General features: G+C 44.7%; 1 protein-coding gene across 1 annotated transcript in view; it reads left to right on the forward strand.

Annotated features, from left to right (window-relative positions):
- The window catches only part of ABCA4 (ATP binding cassette subfamily A member 4), a 99,459-nt gene that overhangs the window by 44,939 nt on the left and 36,375 nt on the right, over positions 1-18,145 (forward strand). Inside the window, exons 16-25 of the mRNA XM_073358296.2 lie at positions 2,547-2,751; positions 4,793-4,850; positions 9,018-9,076; positions 12,273-12,450; positions 13,328-13,459; positions 14,246-14,385; positions 15,266-15,403; positions 16,464-16,657; positions 17,514-17,604; positions 17,931-18,136. Coding sequence (XP_073214397.2) covers positions 2,547-2,751; positions 4,793-4,850; positions 9,018-9,076; positions 12,273-12,450; positions 13,328-13,459; positions 14,246-14,385; positions 15,266-15,403; positions 16,464-16,657; positions 17,514-17,604; positions 17,931-18,136 — 1,401 coding nt within the window. The remainder of the gene's footprint in view (positions 1-2,546; positions 2,752-4,792; positions 4,851-9,017; positions 9,077-12,272; positions 12,451-13,327; positions 13,460-14,245; positions 14,386-15,265; positions 15,404-16,463; positions 16,658-17,513; positions 17,605-17,930; positions 18,137-18,145) is intronic.

The following is an 18,145-nucleotide window of genomic DNA, read 5'->3' on the forward strand; positions in this document are numbered from 1 at the left end:
AGATATCTAGGGGAATAAGCCTCTGACAAACCGTAGTCACTAGAATGGTTTACATGGCTTTTTTTAAAAAGTTCAGTAAAACTAGTCTTTTTGATGTAGACATGCCCCTGCAGTGTTTGCAACCTGTACCTCGCTGCAGTGTGCTGTAGCAGGAGAGCCAGCAAGTGCAACCAGCTAGAAACAAATAGGTGCAAAATGTAAGTAAACAGAGGAAGTGGTGAAGATGCAAATTATCATTTTAAAATGATTTTAGATTTAAATGTGCCAACTGTATTTTAACACAAGTGCGACAGAGCTATTGTAACGTGATTTTTAACTGACTTTTAAATTCACTGAAAGCTGTTTTCATTCAAACATTTGTATTCCTGTGAGCATTTGCCAACCTTTAAAAAGTGCGTGTGTTTATATAAATAAAATTTGGGGCTCAAATTGACTTGAAAATGTCCCCTTTAAACTAGATATGGGCCAAATCCAGAACCTCAAAGGCAAACTCCTTTGATTTGCAGAATACATTGTGGTCCCATCTGTATTACAATTGTTGGCATAGTGGTTTGACTGGTACTCTAACTCTGCTGTAGATCAGGCTCTCTAACTGCACAGGACAGAGAATAGGGGTGGGCAAACTACAGCCTGGGGGCCACATCCGGCCCTTCAGATGTTTTGATCTGGCTCTCAAGCTCCCGCCAGGGAGCGGGGTCCGGGGTTTGCCCCGCTCCGGTGCTCCAAGCGGGGGCTTGCCCCACGGCTCCCGAAAGCAGCAGCATGTCCCCCCGTGGCTCCTATGCGTAGGGGCAGCCAGGGGGCTCCGCATGCTGCCCCCGCCCCAAGCACCACCCCCGCAGTTCCCATTTGCCAGGAGCCATGGCCAATGGGAGCTGCAGGAGCGGTGCCTGCGGACTGGGCAGTGCGCCGAGCTGCCTGGCTGGGCCTCCGCATAGGAGCTGGAGGGGGGACATGCCACTACTTCTAAGAGCTGCTTGAGGTAAGCGCCGCGGAGCCTGCACCACTGACCCCCTCCCATGCTCCAACCCCTGCCCCAGCCCTGATCCCCCTCCATCCCTTCAAGCCCATTGGTCCCAGCCTGGAGCACCCTTCTGCACCCCCAGCCTCTCATCCCCAGCCCCACCCCAGAGACCATACCCCCAGCTGGAGCCCTCAACTCCCCCCCCGCCACCCCTCCCAGCACTCCAACCCCCTGCCCCAGCCTGGAGTCCCCGCCCGCACCCCCAGCCAGAGCCCTCACCCCCTCCCGCACCCCAGCCCCCAATTTCGTGAGCGTTCATGGCCCGCCATACAATTTCCATACCCAGATGTGGCCCTTGGGCCAAATAGTTTTCCCACCCCTGGGATAGAGCATTTCAGGTTCTGTAGATGAAGGCAATAAAACTGGATCAAGGACCTGATCCTGTGAGAAGCTCAATGCCCTTAACTCTGGAGTATTAACAGGATTTTAGGGTGCTGAAGTCGATGGAATTACACTGGTGTAAAAGAAGGGAATCGGGCCCTTGCTGACGGAAACCAGGATGGGAAGCACTGGCAAAACAAGAGTTTCCCTGTGTTTTGTGTTGTGTTTGGGTTTATGTTGCTTGTTTAGAGCTTCACAGACTGAAATAGAGCTGGTTGGATTGGTGTGTGTGCGTGTGAGATTTTCCCATGGAAAATGTCAACGTTTTGTAAAAAATCAAAAACTGGGAAAATTTCACCTAAAAACTGAAAATTTTGTTTCACAGATCCAATCACAGTGGCGCAGGCCTCCATTCTGTATGGGCTGTGCCAGGCTACATCTGCTGTGATGCAGCATAGTGTCCCCTCTCGCTGAGCTGTTGCAGTGCATCATGGAAAATGGTGGCCAGAGATTATGCTGGTTTGGTTGAACAAGAACTGTGTAAATCAACTGGAAACCCCAAAAGGGCGGGGGTTGTGGTTTTGCTGAGGCTGGGTCTTCTGTGAATTTTCCCTTCTGCTGCACAAACACTGTCACTCCATGCACACCGTAGAATTCCTTTGCCTGGGTATTTCTTGTGCCCTCATGTATCTCTCTTGTCAATGTGAGAGTACAGTACACCTGGTAAAGAAGAGGAGACCTGAGCCACCATCCTACATTTTATTTCATACAAATATTTCATTCTGCTGAGGCTGACAAGACACTTTTTGAATGAGCTCAAACTGCCAAAGTCATCTCCATTAGTCTCCATATGGAGAGATAACAAATGAGTTACACCCTCATGTGAGCAGATGCTGCTCCACTGAAGTCAATTGGAGCTGAACCTGTTTACGCCAGGGTTAAATTTGGATCATTGTGTCTAAGTCCTTCATAGAGCTGCCACCAGTCCTGAGATTAAAGGTGTCCCAGTGTTCTTTTCCGAATACTTGACTTTCCAGTCCTACTGTACCTTAGATTGTGTTTAAAATAAAACCCTTTCCTTCTGCTAATCTTGATCATTCGTGTGCACAACCAAGTTTCATACTTCAACTCAAAAAGTATTTTTTTTATTGATGTGGGCTTTCCCCTTGCCTGAATCCCTATTATTTCACCTTTATTCCAGAGCTTGCTTTCTCCAGTGGCTTTTGGATTTGGTACAGAATACTTGTCACGCTATGAAGAGCAAGGTGTTGGGCTACAGTGGAACAATATCAGGACTAGTCCTCTGGAGGGAGATGAATACAGTTTTTTCTTCTCCATTGAGATGATGCTTTTTGATGCTTTGCTCTATGGAATGCTCACATGGTACCTTGAAAATGTTTTTCCAGGTATGTCAATCTCCCATTCATATGTGGTAGTGGTTGTAAATAACACTGTCCTAAATTAATCTCTAACTATTAGGGAGTAGAATAGGACTTTAATGGGGGGAGGGGAAGATTACCCCACATCTGCCTGTCTTCTTGCATTTTCCTCTGATGTAGCTGGTGCTGGTCCCTGTCCGACACAGAATATCGGATCAGATGAACCACAAGTCTAATCTAGTCTGGAACCATTTTTGTTTTTTTGCATTTCCTTTTTCTCACTTTTTCCTTTCCATAATGTGTTTTTCCATTTTGCAAGTGAAAAGGGTGGGGAGAAAGGAAAACAGATTTTTGTGGTGTTTTTGGTCAAAAAAGGGAACATTTAATAAAACAATCTCTTTGCAAAATTTTTATGCTTGTAAAATGCCATTTTTCATCAAAATTCTTTTTCATTTGAAAAATTTTGACGTGCTGTAGTGAAAATGTTTAAGCCCTGACAATGCACTTTGAAGCACAAAATACAAACTACAAGCGCCTGACTCACTACTGTGCTGTGGCTCCTTTATGTTAGCTGTTTCTTCTGGTGTGGTTATAATTCCTGTGGAGCATGAGACAAACGGTTCTTCTCACTGACTAGATGGTCAGGAACATTCCCTAAGGGGTTTTTTAAGGCTTTTATAGAGAATCCTGGGTGTGATGTTAGCAACATGGTACAAATTAAGAAGTGAGTGTTTCATGGGCAAGAGCATTTCCTTGTAGCTTAAAAAAAGTTGTTTAGCCTCATGTTAAACATGACTGAAATACTACATTAAAAGCTGTAGAAGCAATGGGGTTGCCTTTGAATGGATTTGCTGCTCTAGCACACATACCATAGCTCCACTGCCTGTTGTTGAAGCAGGTGGCAATGGTTAGCCAAACTTCAGAGTGTGGAGGGTTATTCTATTAGGAGGAGAAATTGATCATGTGGTCCTGTTTAATTACAAAGAACATACAGTCCTATATCTGGTTTCAGAGTAACAGCCCTGTTAGTCTGTATTCGCAAAAAGAACAGGAGGACTTGTGGCCCCTTAGAGACTAACCAATTTATTTGAGCATAAGCTTTCGTGAGCTACAGCTCACTTCATCGGATGCATATTGTATGTATATGATTAAGTGGAAATCATATACATACAATCATTGCAAAGTTCTTGTATCAGGTTTGAAGCAGTGACGGAATAAACTGCTTGTTTGCAAAAAGTTTCTCTGGAAATTACCCAAACAGCTAGGGGAGTCATCCAGTCCTTGTTTAGAGCTTTCCTTGTTAGAAAGCCAATCCAGAGAAATGAAGTGTAAATGAGCAGGCATTCTAGTAACTATCACACAGAAATAGACTACACAGCAGTGTTTATTGCAAATCTTACTGCTGATTTTGAGTAAGTGGCAGAAGACACTATGTAGGCAGGCTCACAAAGAATAAGACTTTAAACATAGAGGACCAGATTCTTAGCGGGTGTAAATTGCCATCACACCACATTTTTTAGTTGTTTTTCCTGGAAAGCTGCATGTTGAAATTTTGGCCTGAGCTGCCTCTTAATTTCATTTTGATGCCTGTTGTGCATTCAGGCCCAGTGCGATCTTTGTAAACATGATGAGCTTTTCACCCATTCAGTCTCTAGAATTTTGAAGGGGACTTCAAAAAGAAATCATTGCTTGGGGTCAGGAGCCTACCTGCTGGAATTGGACATTTCTTGGCAGCTAGTGCCTGGTCTTAAGGGTTCAAACTAGCCCAAGGCAGGGGGTAGCTGAATTCCTTAATTAAACCAGATTATGCTTTAGAAAACTAAAGTTAGCTCCGATCACACATAATGTGTTTATTTCCCCTCCCTTTCCCAAAATATTTGGAAACTGGGGTTATTCTGTTGGAAGCATAGTGGGTAGCTGTGCTTTGTTAGATCTTCTAATATGTTGGAACAGGATTGCTAATGAAACTCCAAGTATTGATATTTACATTATGAAAGTTGCATACCTGAGTTCCAGCCCATAGAAGAATGTGGACTCTCTGTATGGACTGGGTCTGTTTGTGTTTTAGGGGAGTATGGGATACCACGGCCTTGGTATTTCCCTCTGCAGGAGTCTTACTGGTTTGGGTCTGGCTACCCAAAAGCTGAGAAAACAGCAACTGCCGATGGTGAGTTATTTGAAAACTCTGGTGCTCGGAAATAACTTCAAAACCCACTGATCCGTTTAGAGGTGAATACATTGTACATTCATTATGTGAGCCACTGAAAAGATTAGAGACAGACGTACAGTGGGAATCTTAGCAGGTGGCTTTGAACTCTGAGTGGCCCACTATTATTAGAGAGTTATTAGAGGATGAGTCATTGTTCCATCGGAGGGCTTTTAAAGCATGCATAATTTAGCTGGGAACATCAGAGCCACATCTCTCTAATTCATGCATATGAGGATATTTGATGAGCTGTTATTACCCAACCTAGAATATTGGTGACTTGAGTCACAATGGATATGATACTGATTTTAATTACACTATGTTTACACTGGGGTTACACCTCTCACTCTGGACCTGAGTCTCTCCCATTTACTTTGTCATCAGTGTAACTATTAACTTCAAAGGAGCTACTCCTGATTTACACTAGAGTGAGATCAGAATTGTGCCCCTTTTGTGTGTATGTGCACACATGTATGTATATATAGCCTATTTTGAGAATGCCTATCTAAGCACTCCTAATTGATGCTAGTGAATTAAGAACGGCATCTGGCTCATTGTATTTTCATAGAAATACAGTAGAGCCTCAGAGTTATGAATACCAGAGTTATGAACTGACCAGTGAACCACACACCTCATTTGGAACTGGAAGTGCGCAATCAGGCAGAAGAGACCCCCCCCCCAAAAAAAATCACAAATACTGTACAGTACAATTCTGTGTTAAATGTAAACTACTAAAAAAATAAAGGGAAAGTTTAAAAAAAGATTTGACAAGGTAAGGAAACTGCTTCTGTGCTTATTTCATTAAAATGAAAATGGTTAAAAGCAGCATTTTTCATCTGCATAGTAAAGTTTCAAAGCTGTATTAAGCCAATGTTCAGTTGTAAACTTTTGAAAGAACAACCATAACCTTTTGTTCAGAGTTACGAATATTTCAGAGTTACGAACAACCTCCATTCCCAAGATGTTCGTAACTCTGAGGTTCTACTGTAACGGGCAGAGAGATGAAGGAATCATTCTTTGCCTGTTTTTGCATGGTCATTCTACTCATCACAATATGACCCCTCGTCAGCTCTGATGGACTGTTTGCAAGGGGTCTGGGCACAAGAAGTTGCTTCTAGACCAGAAGGGTCTAATCTCCTCTGCAAACATTCTGAAATTCCCCTCCCAGTCTGCCCACATGTTGGGGTTGAGAGGAAAGAAACAGCAACATTGATCTCTTTAAAGGGGATTTATATTGTGGTATGTTCTGAACTGAATAAACAGCTTTCCCACTGTGAGGGGAATTCAGAATTACAGAGGTTGGCCTGGATATTTTTTTTAACAATTTCTGAATTTTATTTTTAGTACAAATTTAGATCCTAGGTGGATACAGTCTCATCATGGGCATAAACTCCATCAATTTTCAGAAGGGCAGTGTGCTCCCTCTGGTTTTGGAGGCCATGCTTATAGCCAGCAAAAATGGCTTTGGACCACAGTCTCCCAGACATGGTGTCTTCCTGAAGTCCTGCTCCCAGCAGGCCCCTGCGCCTTCGACCCAAGATGCTAGAGTCCATTCTCTGTCTCTGCTTCGTTGCACCCATCAGCCAAAGAGGCACTGGGTGCAGGGGAGCGAACTACATTGTATATAGGTGTGGAGGGAGATTTTCAAAGGCACAAATAGGAGGTGGGCCATGCATTTCCCTTTGGCTCTTTTGAAAACTCCACACTTATAGCATAGAGTCACTTAGAGGGTTTTAGCATTTAGCACATACCTTTGGGATGCCCCTCAATACTAATAGAAAAATATTTTTACTTTCAGAGTGTTCGTAATGCCCCATAAGTGCTGTATTTTCTGCCAGGTGTGCCTAGGAGAGGGGTAGACAGGGAGCCTTTAAACTCTAAAGTCTTCTGGTATAGGTTTCTTTATAGCACTTTTCAAATTGTTCAAGTGAAGTGTTACTGCCTAAATGAAATCTGAGCATTTGCCCCAAGCAGCAGTTCATTTTCCAGGATCAAAATTATTTTGAAAAAATTGACACATCATAATTATGGATGATGAATTACATGTAGTAATCTGGAGAACCTAGTGCTGCTCTTGGCTAGAGGGAAAGGATATTATCTCAGGTAACCTTAGGACAGGCCCCTACTGGATCACAAGAATTCAGTCTGTCATAACTCACCCCCTCCTCTTTTCTAGAGAAGGTAAAACTGAAAAGATCTTAGATCTCTGAGGAATCGCTCCATGGGAAGCACATAATAGTTCATCTATTTGAAGGACTAGGGTCCTTTAGTTCTTCAGCTTATTAAATTAGCTTCTCCCACAGCCCTGCCACATCTGGGTCACAAGGGCAACAATTATAATGAACAATTATATCTTTCTTCCTTTAGAGAAGCTGTCATGCACTAGGAAAAACATGGGGTGGGGGGGAGGAAAATGCCAGGAAATCCAAGAGCAAATAAGGCTATGTCTACACTTAGAGCTAGGGGTGTGATTTCTAGCTTGAGCAGACATACTCACACTAGTGCTTATTGAGCTAGCATACTAAAAATAGTAGTGTCACTGGAGTAACACGGTCAGTGGTGAGCAGCAGCATGGTCGAGCTGCCCAAAATATGCACCCACAGGGTCTGGGTAGCGTTGTGCTCAGAGCAGCTAAGTCGCTACTGCAGCTACACTATTTTTTGCTCACTAGCTTGATGAGAGCTGGTGTGAATATGTCTATTTGAGCTAAGAATCACACCTCTAGCTCCAAGTGTAGACATAGCCAGAGGCCTGGTTTACAATAGGAAATAAGGAAAAATCCACACTGCTGAGTGATGCAGTTAAACCGACCTAACCCCAGTGTAGACAGCGCCAGTGGGAGAATTCTCCCATCAACCTAGCTTCCACTTCTCAGGGACATGACCTACCTACACCAACAGTAGAAGCCCACCCATGGTGTGGTAGCATCTTCAATGAAGTGCTGCAGTGTTTTAAGTGTAGACAAGCCCTAAAATGCTAAATCAACCTGATACATTTTAAAACTAAGTAGTTGTACCCGTGTATTCCTATGGCAATTAAGTTGCTTAGGGTATGTCTCTACTGCAGCCAGGAGCGTGCCTCCCAGCATGGGCAGACAGGCCTGAGATAGCTGCGCTCAGGCCAGCACCCTAAAAATAGCAGTGTGGACATTGCAGCATGGCAGCAGTCTGGGCTAGCCATCTGAGCTCAGACCCAATGGGTCAGGCGGGCTTGTACTCGGTGGCTAGCCCAAGCCACCACCCATGCCACAACGTCCACACTGCTATTTTCAGTGTGCAGAGTTAGCACAAGACTGTTTACCTGGGCTGGGAGGTGCGCCTCCAGCTACTGTGAAACCTGCTTATGGGGTCTAATTGTGTACCACTCAACTCCGTTAGAGTTTTTCCATTGCCTTTAATCGGAACAGGATTGGGCAAGACTAAACTCTGATATAATGAAAATTTAGGTATAGACTGATAGTTCCAGATCATTTCAATGTATTGCAAAACAGTGAACCTCTCCTTCTAGCTACGTTGTGGGGGGGGGGGGAACCCATCCTAGGACACACTGTTCTCGCTTCCCTTGTCCCCCCTCCACATAAATTCATGTAGCTGCTTTCCTTCCTAGAGATATGATCGAAGCACATGATTGGGAACTGCATGCTAACTCTTTCACTCTGCCCTTGGTTACATCACTTAACCTCCGGATCCCCACCTGCAAAATAGGGATCTAACAGGGAGGGGTTTCTGAAGAATATAGTCTGCAGTTACCAACACAGTCAGTGCATATCAGACCTTATGCTTTAGGACATAAACCAGCCCACTAAGCACCTGGGATTAGGAAGAAACTTCCGCCATGGAATTGAAAAGATGTCAGTCTTGCCTCTGTAGTACCTGGTCTTGAGTACTTGGAAGAGAGGATATTAGGCTAGGTGGATCATTAGTCTGATAGGTCAGAGTGCAATTGCTATGTTCCTAATGTCACTGAAAGTCTTTGATGATGAATAATGCTAAGAGCTAAGTACTGTTGTAATTTATTACTATCTCACTTCTCCCAATACATCTCCAGAGATGATGGTAATCTTTAAATTAACTTTTGGTTAATGTAGAAAAAAGTCCCAGGAAAGAAGGCAGTCCAGCCTGGAAGGCCCCAGGAGAGGAAAAGACTGCAATCATGAGGGAGGAAGCAGATGAGCCTGAAAAGGTGGAAGAACAGAGTGACAACCAGAGGGAGAAGGATGGTAAAGAATCCAAATGTAAACACAAAAGAAAAAAAGAGCGCGCCAAGCAGGGGAAGCCTAAGGCAGAGGCAAAGGACAAAGATGAAATGACTAGTAAGGAGAGAGAGAGAGAGCAACCTGAGTAACCATGACACTTTGTGAGAAACGTTTTAATCCCCAGGTACTTTGCAGAAGACCAGAATTGTGTACATGTGAGAAACAAGAGAAGCACTCCATGTTGGAGCATAGACCTGAGCCCTTATTTCTGAGAAAGCACAGAGCTGCCCACAAACCAGCAGTGATGGGTTGTATAGCCTATCCTGTGCTGGTTAGCTCCGATCTGCCACCAAGTCAGTGCTGTCCCAGGAGAGCGGGCAATGGTACTGCTGCTGGCAGCCCTCCACTGGGGTGCAGCTTTAATTTCTGCCAGGGACTCCACAGGTGCTCTGCCTCAAGAACTTTCTCAGGAGATGTGTTGAAACACCCAGCCACTGCACTGTTGCTCCTTGTGGTCCACAGCCACTTATCCTTTGGGCTGCTATGGCTACCTCTGGAGGAGAGTGTTCTACCATAAAGGCTCTACAGCTGGGTCTCTTCCAGTGGAAACCCATACTGTCTGTTCTTACAGCATGTTAGTACCCTTGCTAAGTGACACCTGAGGGAGACACATGCTGGCTTGCTCGGGTTAAATTGTGGCCATGACTTTAATACCAAGACTTGAGAGAGATGAGCTAAGATAAAGGCAAAAAATTCTCCCAAAACCCATCCTGCAGCAGGCCCTGTGTATGTAGGGGAATGGCTGGTTCCAAAGGGATATATGTGAATTGTTCTGTCTCTACGGTGTGATGCTGACATTAGCTCCCATCTAAACATTCCTGAATAAGACCTGGTTGGTATTCAAGGGCCAGTGCCGCCTTCTGTGGGGAGACAGATGAGCTTTCTGCATGTGGTCCCCAGAGGAATCCATGGCAGCAAGCTGGTGATTGCACAGCAGATTCCACCACCACAGACAGCTAAGGGCTCAGCTCTCAGACTCTCTTGAAAAGCTAGAGGTAAAACTGGGGTCATGAGAGCTCATCCTCATGTAGGTATTGATGACCTGCATTCAGAGTGAATGGAAACAGGACAGTGCTTCAAAAGGAACAAGCCGGGCAAGGGGCAAAGGTCATTTTAGCAAATCTGCTTCTAGTACCTCTTTATCTTTGCTTTGCTCTGCTCATCAGCTCCCAAGTTCCAGCAGCTCTGAAACTGCAGTAACAGGGGCTTTGCCTGTCACTAAAGGGAACAGCCTGCATTCCCCATTTTTGGCATGAGGTCTCCAGCCAGCTACATAGTAACTGGTGTGTGTGAACAGTACACAATAAAACAATCGCAAAGTTCAATTCAAAGTTCTACTTACCAGTAGGAGGGGCAGGGGCACTCTCAGTGGGATTCAGAGCTGGCATGAGTGGGTATAACTGGAGTTGGACAGTGGTGCAAAGGATAGATGAACTAGCAATAAGCCAATCCAGTTCAAGACAGCAGGGCACAGTCTAATGACTGGCATGAGATAAATCTGCCTTAGCTGGTGAACTTCAGGCAGTTTGCACTAAGCCCTCATCTACATTCCCAACAAACAACACAATGTTATCAACATCCACCTGTAGAGTCAGGAGAATGACCAGTCCTTAGCCCCACGGGAAAGCCAGCAGAGCAGAGGCGTCAGGATGGCCACAAAAAAGGTGCAGAGTTTGGGGATAGACCCTCAGAACACATGCATTAGCCTGAGTCCAGGAGTTTTACAGGCAAACGAGAAATGAACTCATGTCAAATGTAAGACTTGTGGTGGGAACTTGACCAATGTTCCCTGCAGATCAAGAAGAGTCAGGCTGCTGGAATCTGTGTGTGCGTGCTCCTGTCTTAGCATTCAAACACGCACCAGGTACTCCAGGGTGTTTGGACTCAATCCAGTGAAGTACTGAGAGCCCTCGACTCCCTCGTGGTGCAAGACCCAAAGAAATGGTCTGCTGTGTCTTGTATTACAAAGCTGCACAGTCCAGTCCTGTGATTGTAGCTGCTCTGCAGTGCCCAATAGACCCACCCTGCCACTTGGTGCTCCTCTGCTAGCTTTGTTTAGAATGGTAGACCCATGGGAGTTGCTGATGGAGACGGGGCTCACCAACAGGATTGGCCACACCCAGGCAGCCTGGACTGCACCTCAGTACAGCCCTTCTGGGGGCTGAAAAGTGAAGTAAATCACAATTGCAGAATAACCCTCCCTGCAAATCCTTAAATGCGTTATGTAAATAGAAGTGCACAGGGTCTGTAGCATAAATATTCTCAACTCCTATCATTTGTCTTCATGTTTAATTTCCTTCAGATGGTCTTTGCTTTGCCTAGAACTTCATGGTGAAGTTTAAAATTATGCTTTTGTGATCCCTAGAGGAAATTCACCCCTGTGCAGAGCTCATCTTAAGTGGTACCTAGATCTTGGGCTGGCCCTCTGCCCAGTGTGAATTTCACCCCACTAGGATTAAAAGGAAGCTTTATTAAAGGTTCACGAGGTACCTACATATCACAACCAGCATAGATCCAGATTGGGGTGTGGGAGTTTTTAAAGCGTCAGTGGATAAATTGTAACCAATACTTGCAATCCCCCATAACACAAGTCCGACCCCAGATGTACAGTACCTTCCCTCTTAACTTGTGTAAATTTGATTTTAAACATTAACTTTAATAAAAAAATTTTAACAGCCTAGAAAAATAAAAGAAAAGGGACATCTGGGCTGATGACTTGACTGGCTTAGCTGGAAATATAGCTCCATCTCCAGGCTGGTTTAATCTCCCAGCACACAGACAGACAATGAAACCTAAACAATGTCTTTCTGTCACATATGAACAAACACTAAACACAGTCACCTTCATCTGCCTGAGTGAGTTGTGTCTCCACAAATCCTCTCATTTACCCAGGTAAATAAGGAATAACTCTATGGATGTCAATAAATCTACCCCAGTTCAAAACTGGTATGAGGGGACAACTGGGACCTGGGACTTTGTGCTGTAGTTTACACTGTGATTGTGCTGCTGTAAGCAATGATGTGCTGAGAGCTGTGGCCAGAGTGTGGCTCTAACTCCCTTTTCATTCTTGATTTCTTGCCTTTCAAGTAAACACCTTTTTTGAACCTGAGCCTCCAGACCTGATCCCGGGTGTGTGTGCGCAGAACCTGGTGAAGATTTTTGCAGGCAGGCCCAAGCCAGCAGTGGATGGCATGAATGTTACTTTCTATGAGGGCCAAATCACAGCCTTCCTCGGCCACAATGGAGCTGGAAAGACAACCACCATGTAAGTGTTAGAAGAAGCTCTGGCTGTGTAAATCCAGGGCATTGCCCTGCTGCTCTGACCCTGAGTTCTGTAGAGCAGCAGGCTGATCTTTCCATTCTCCTAGCTTCTCTCTTTCCTAGCTACCACCTCTGCAACTAGCACGTAAGGACAGGTTGTCCCCATGTAGGGACATGCTGACTATAGAAAAGGGAGAGCATGAAATACACGACAATCCAATTTAAAACGGCCCTAAAAAGCCTGGGGTTACATGTGTTTTCTGTTTGTACCCAGCAGGTAATACCAAATCCACACATTAGTGATCTACCATACAGTCTCCAACTCCTTTCAGTCTACAGCAAAGCAGAGTGCAGGTCAGGAGGGCAGGGTAGCCCTTGTATAACCCACGGGCAGCACTGTTACATGACTGCATTCAAGGCTTCGAACCATTATTCTGGATCTCTGCCACAGGGAGACTCATTCTAGGTCATGTGTAGTCAGGGCTGGGGAAACTTGCCTGGAGAACTGGTTTGAAAAGTACAAGTTCAGGTTAACTTGACTTAAACACCGTTTGGCCAGCCAACAAGGACCAGATCAAACTCTTGTGCAAACCAAGTTTGGAGTCAGTTTTCTAGCCTAGGAGAGGACCATATAGACAATTGATACCAAACCCAGAACCACACACTAGCAGAGTTACTGTACGCATTCCCAGGGTCTCACTTGTGTATTTTATTAGGACTAGATTTAGATGTGTCCATGCTTCCCAGTGGGATTGTGTTTCAGCAACCACCGGAATAAGAAGTCGTCATGTGCCACCTAGTGGCCCATGAAAGAAGTGTCTCTGCATATGTGAAACCTAAGGACTGTCCATTTGCTTTTTTTTCTTGTGTTGTTTGACCAGATCAATCCTAACAGGCTTGTTCCCACCCACATCTGGAACTGTCCTGGTTGGTGGCAAGGACATCCAGATGCATATGGACTCAATTCGGCAGAGTTTAGGCATGTGTCCTCAGTACAACATCTTGTTTAATCAGTAAGTGCCATCTGATGCCATACTCAAGAACTGAGCCCCTTCCACCCTGTCTGGATGTTTGGGATGTCCCCGAAGCCCATGTTGTTTCTCTGTGCTCTTCTGGAAGTACATGTAACTCAGACAGAATCCTCCTTCCTTCTTCTCCTGTCAGTATTTCTGAAGGACAGATACTATTTTACCCTTTCTACAATCCCCAAGAGGAGACACATGGGGGGTGGAGGACATGCAGGTCATGTGCCCCCATCTCCCCCCAGATTTGTTGCTTGGTTTGTACTGATAATGCTCACATGGACTGAGCACGCTCAGTAACACTGCTGAAGCTGGCTGCCCACATTTTATTCCCCCCTCTTTCCCCACTATTGGCAGGCATGGGTCATCTGGGAATCCCCTACTTGCACTGGCTGGGCCCAAAGTTATTACTCAGGGGAAATAAGTGTTCCTGACATGGGTACTGCATTGTGGTAGGGCTTGGGAGGGACTTAACATGAGAATCAAAGCACACAATAATCCAGGGCCCAGTTCCTCAAAATCCTGGCAGTAGGCTGTGCTGATGGTTGGGGGTGCCATTTTGGAAAGACGGTAGGTGGATAGGCAGAGAAGCAGCAAGTGCAAGGAAGGTCAGGGTGATCCTGAGGAGTTGCAGGCCAGCCAATGTTGGCGCATGTAAGGGACAAACCGGTTCCTCTCCTCAAAGGGGGTAATGCTATAATGAACTGACTGATGTTGGACCATGCAACCTGGTTCTTCATTTAAACTGTCTCCATGTCTTCCTGTCTGATTTCTCAGCCTCACTGTAGCAGAGCACATCTTGTTTTATGCCCAGCTGAAAGGGAGGTCTCGAGAGGAAGCTGTGTTGGAGATGGAGATGATGCTGGAAGATATAGGTCTCCCCCATAAAAGAAATGAAGAGGCTCAAAACTTGTCAGGTGCCCAAGGATTTGTTCTCAAAATCTTCTGCACCGTTTTTGTTCTATTACCATTTTAGTTCCATGGGGACAAATTCTGCCAATGATTCACACTAAGTAGTCCCTTACCTCTTGAGTAGTGAATTGGAGCCCCATGAATTTCAATGGGCTTGCTCAAGCAGTGTGGGTGGCAGAATTTGTCCATAAGGCATCAGCTGTGAGTGTACCTGTGATGTATAAAACTTACTTTAATGATGCTGAATAAAAATATATATTTAAATACAAAAATATGTGTTCTCTTAACAACATAACGCAACCCCCACCACTATTCTGTGGTAATAGTCCAAAATGCAACACCTTCCCATACTGCTGCTTCAGTGTCCTGGGTGAATACCCTAGAATAATGTAATATTTTTATAAGGGCTGTTCATGTCATTTAAAAGGTAAAACTGTATGTAGTACAGTGTCAAGGAGGGGCAGCATGTGGGTGTAGTGATGGATACACCTATAAATGTCCAGAGTTGCAGGTTGGGTTAGATAAGTACTCAGGAGTTCTTATACTTCACTGATCTCTAGGTTCTGCAAATGTGGGCCGACAATATCATGAAAACAAACTTTCTTAGACCATCTCTAGAACTTCCTGCTTTGGCTCCAAGCTAGAACCAGAAAATGCAGACACTGCATGAAAATGAAAAGTAATGAAAAAATTAAGCTAAATTTTTGGAACTACAGCAAAAATGTGTGTATTTGTTCAAGTTCTGGGCCAAGGTTCAGGAGTGAGAGTGGTTCTTATTTTACCTGGTCTCTCTCCAGCAGACACAATCAGCCATCTATCATCACATGCTGCAATGTGTGCTGCTCTTCCTTCTCACTCCCACAGTTGTGTCCTTGCACTCTTTAGGTGGCATGCAGAGAAAGCTATCTGTTGCCATTGCCTTTGTTGGTGAAGCAAAGGTGGTCGTCTTGGATGAGCCCACCTCTGGAGTAGATCCATATTCCAGGAGGTCTATCTGGGATCTTCTACTGAAGTATCGCTCAGGTAACACGCTCCAGAGACGAAAACTTTTTAAGCCCTTTCACAAATAAGCATGTCTGTTGCATAAGCTTTTTTTAAAGTAAAGGGTATGAACATGCACAAACAGGTTACACGAGTGGTAAATTCACATAAGCCACTTGTCTCATGACCTGGGGGTTTACGGTGGAGGTCAGAAAAGCTAGAGATATGATATAGCAACTTAATGTTACAAGGAGAGAGCAGACTAAACTGTGCTCAGAGGGCCCAGTTCTGCTAATCTAACTCACACAGAGTAGAGTCATACTAGGCAAATGATCTAATTTATTTCAGTGGGACTCCTTAACAGTGTGAGGCACGACTCAGTGAGAGTAAGTGAGACAGAGCTGGGCCCAGAGCCGAACAGGTTTGGAAAAGTTTAGGTATCCTGCTGCTTGCGCTTACAACTGCTACAGTAAGGAAGAGCTTCAGCTTCTTTCTGAACCTATCAAATGCCTCACTCCCGTTTTAAAAAAAAAAATGAAGCTGTTCATTTCTGAGGATGAGTGCTGGAGAGATTTCTCATCAATGGGCCCAATTCTGTCACTCTTATTCATTGTGAGTAGTACTTTACTCTGTGACTAGCTCCATTCAGTGTGAGCTTCTTCCCACCCTGGGTTAGCCAGCCCCTAGTTCCTTGTCAGCTTCTCCTTTTATGGATGCTCAAGCTAATATGTGTTAAACTATCGAGACATGTTCAGTTATGTAACATATGTTCTGCAAAGTCATCCTGGGATGCAGCTGGCGGTGCTGTTATGAGTGTCGCATGCTCATGGGCCTCACTGGGAGTTTGCCTGCTCATGTGGGAGCATCTGTCACTTCTGCAGCTCTTTGTTTTTAATTTGCGCACTTGCCATCTTGCCTGCATCGCCACTATTTGCCATGAATAAGGCCCAACCCTATAGGATCAACTCGTGATGAAATCTTTGGCTCTTATTCCTGGGAATGTCTTTCAGAAGTTCTATATTAATCCCTGTAATCCACATACAGCCCTGATTGTACTGAAGGAACAGTACCTTGCAGAGCATCTCTGTATTCCTTCTCCTAGGCAGAACCATCATCCTCTCTACGCATCACATGGATGAGGCAGACATCCTTGGAGACCGGGTGGCCATCATTTCCCAAGGAAAATTGTTCTGCTCAGGCTCTCCTGTCTTCCTAAAGAACTGCTTTGGATCTGGCTTCTATCTCACCTTGGTTCGCAAGATGAAAAACACCCAAGGGGGAGGAGAATGGGGTTCAGTAAGTTCTCTTCTCCCTCGTTGCACAAGCAGTCTTCAAATATTCATTCACTGCAACAGATCAGAACCTGAGTAGCTGCTGTTTGTTGCTGTGGACAAAGGTGACTGTACAGTAAATGGTGTATCCTAGGGAATAAGGCAATGAAAACATGAAATTAGAGGACTATTTAGGGATTTAAATATTCACCTCTTAACAGAGCTTTTCCAGTTTTATGAATGTATATGCCTTAGGGCAGAGGGCTTTTCAAAGGCACAAATGGCAATTGGGCAGCCAGTTCTGGAGGCTGATGCCTATATGAAAATCTCTCCCCGCCCCACTTACATTGAACATCTCCCTGTGGAGTCTCACTTGTCCAAGCATGAGTCCTTCTGCAATACACTAGATGTGATCATGTCTCCCTAGAGCAGGTAACTCAGGAACTATGGCAGCCTGCCACTTAGTCCTGGCAAAAGCAGTTCTCCAGCAACTCAGATAAGAGGGATCTGGATTGTTTTTGATCCTGTAGGTCCCAGTTTGTAAACCCCACTACATCATAGTGTCTGTATGTATGGCCATTGTTCATTCAACTTCCCCAATGCACGTAATTTAGAATTCCATGTGGTTACCACATGCATGGTGGTGTGATGCAATGCTTGTGTGAAATTTAATTTTTGTATGTCTTTTATGCTAGTCCTCAGACTGCAAGTCTGAGTGTGATATGTTCAAGATGTTTCAGCTAAGACAAATTTCTTACTGCCCTGAAGCTGTGTAAAAGCTGATGAAACAATCCCTGAAGATAACACTCTTACACACTAGTTTGCATGCATTATATGCATCTGAAGCACTTAACATCCTATTTCTTACTTATCTGTACTAGCACTCCCCTAGCTGTGGATCTCAGTGCTCATGTTCCTGTTCCAGGTGCGCACCTAAAGATACAGCGGAAGGTCCCGAGCGAGAACTGGATGGTAAGAATTGGGATCATTCATCTTGTCCAAGACCTATTCTTCTGAAACATGGCTGTTTCTCCTAGTGTACTGCCACTTAAAATCTTAGAGAACCTTGCTTTTGAGATTCCCTTTGTCAGCATTGTCTCAAATGCGTGTATTTTACTGTCACCTAGAAATCGCTAAGGCTTCTTGGTGGTTTTGCTTACCTTTCTGTGACAAACCGCTTGTCTGAGACATCTTCTAAGATCTTGGGCTCAGACTGTAAAGTGGAAGCTTGGGTCTTCCTTGACTGTAGACTAATAGTTTCAAACTCATTTTCTGAACACTGTTCTGACTCTTTACAGGGGATGTGAATGAGCTTACAGAACTGATTCATCATCATGTTCCAGAAGCAAAGTTAATTGAAAGTATTGGTCAGGAACTCATCTACCTTTTGCCCAGTAAAGACTTTAAACAGCGAGCTTACGCCAGTCTCTTCAGAGAATTGGAAGAAACCCTAGCTGACTTGGGACTCAGCAGTTTTGGGATATCGGACACTCCGCTTGAAGAGGTAATGGAT

The sequence above is a fragment of the Lepidochelys kempii genome, chromosome 8 (genome assembly GCF_965140285.1).
Source record: "Lepidochelys kempii isolate rLepKem1 chromosome 8, rLepKem1.hap1, whole genome shotgun sequence".
NCBI classification, from domain to species: domain Eukaryota; kingdom Metazoa; phylum Chordata; order Testudines; family Cheloniidae; genus Lepidochelys; species Lepidochelys kempii.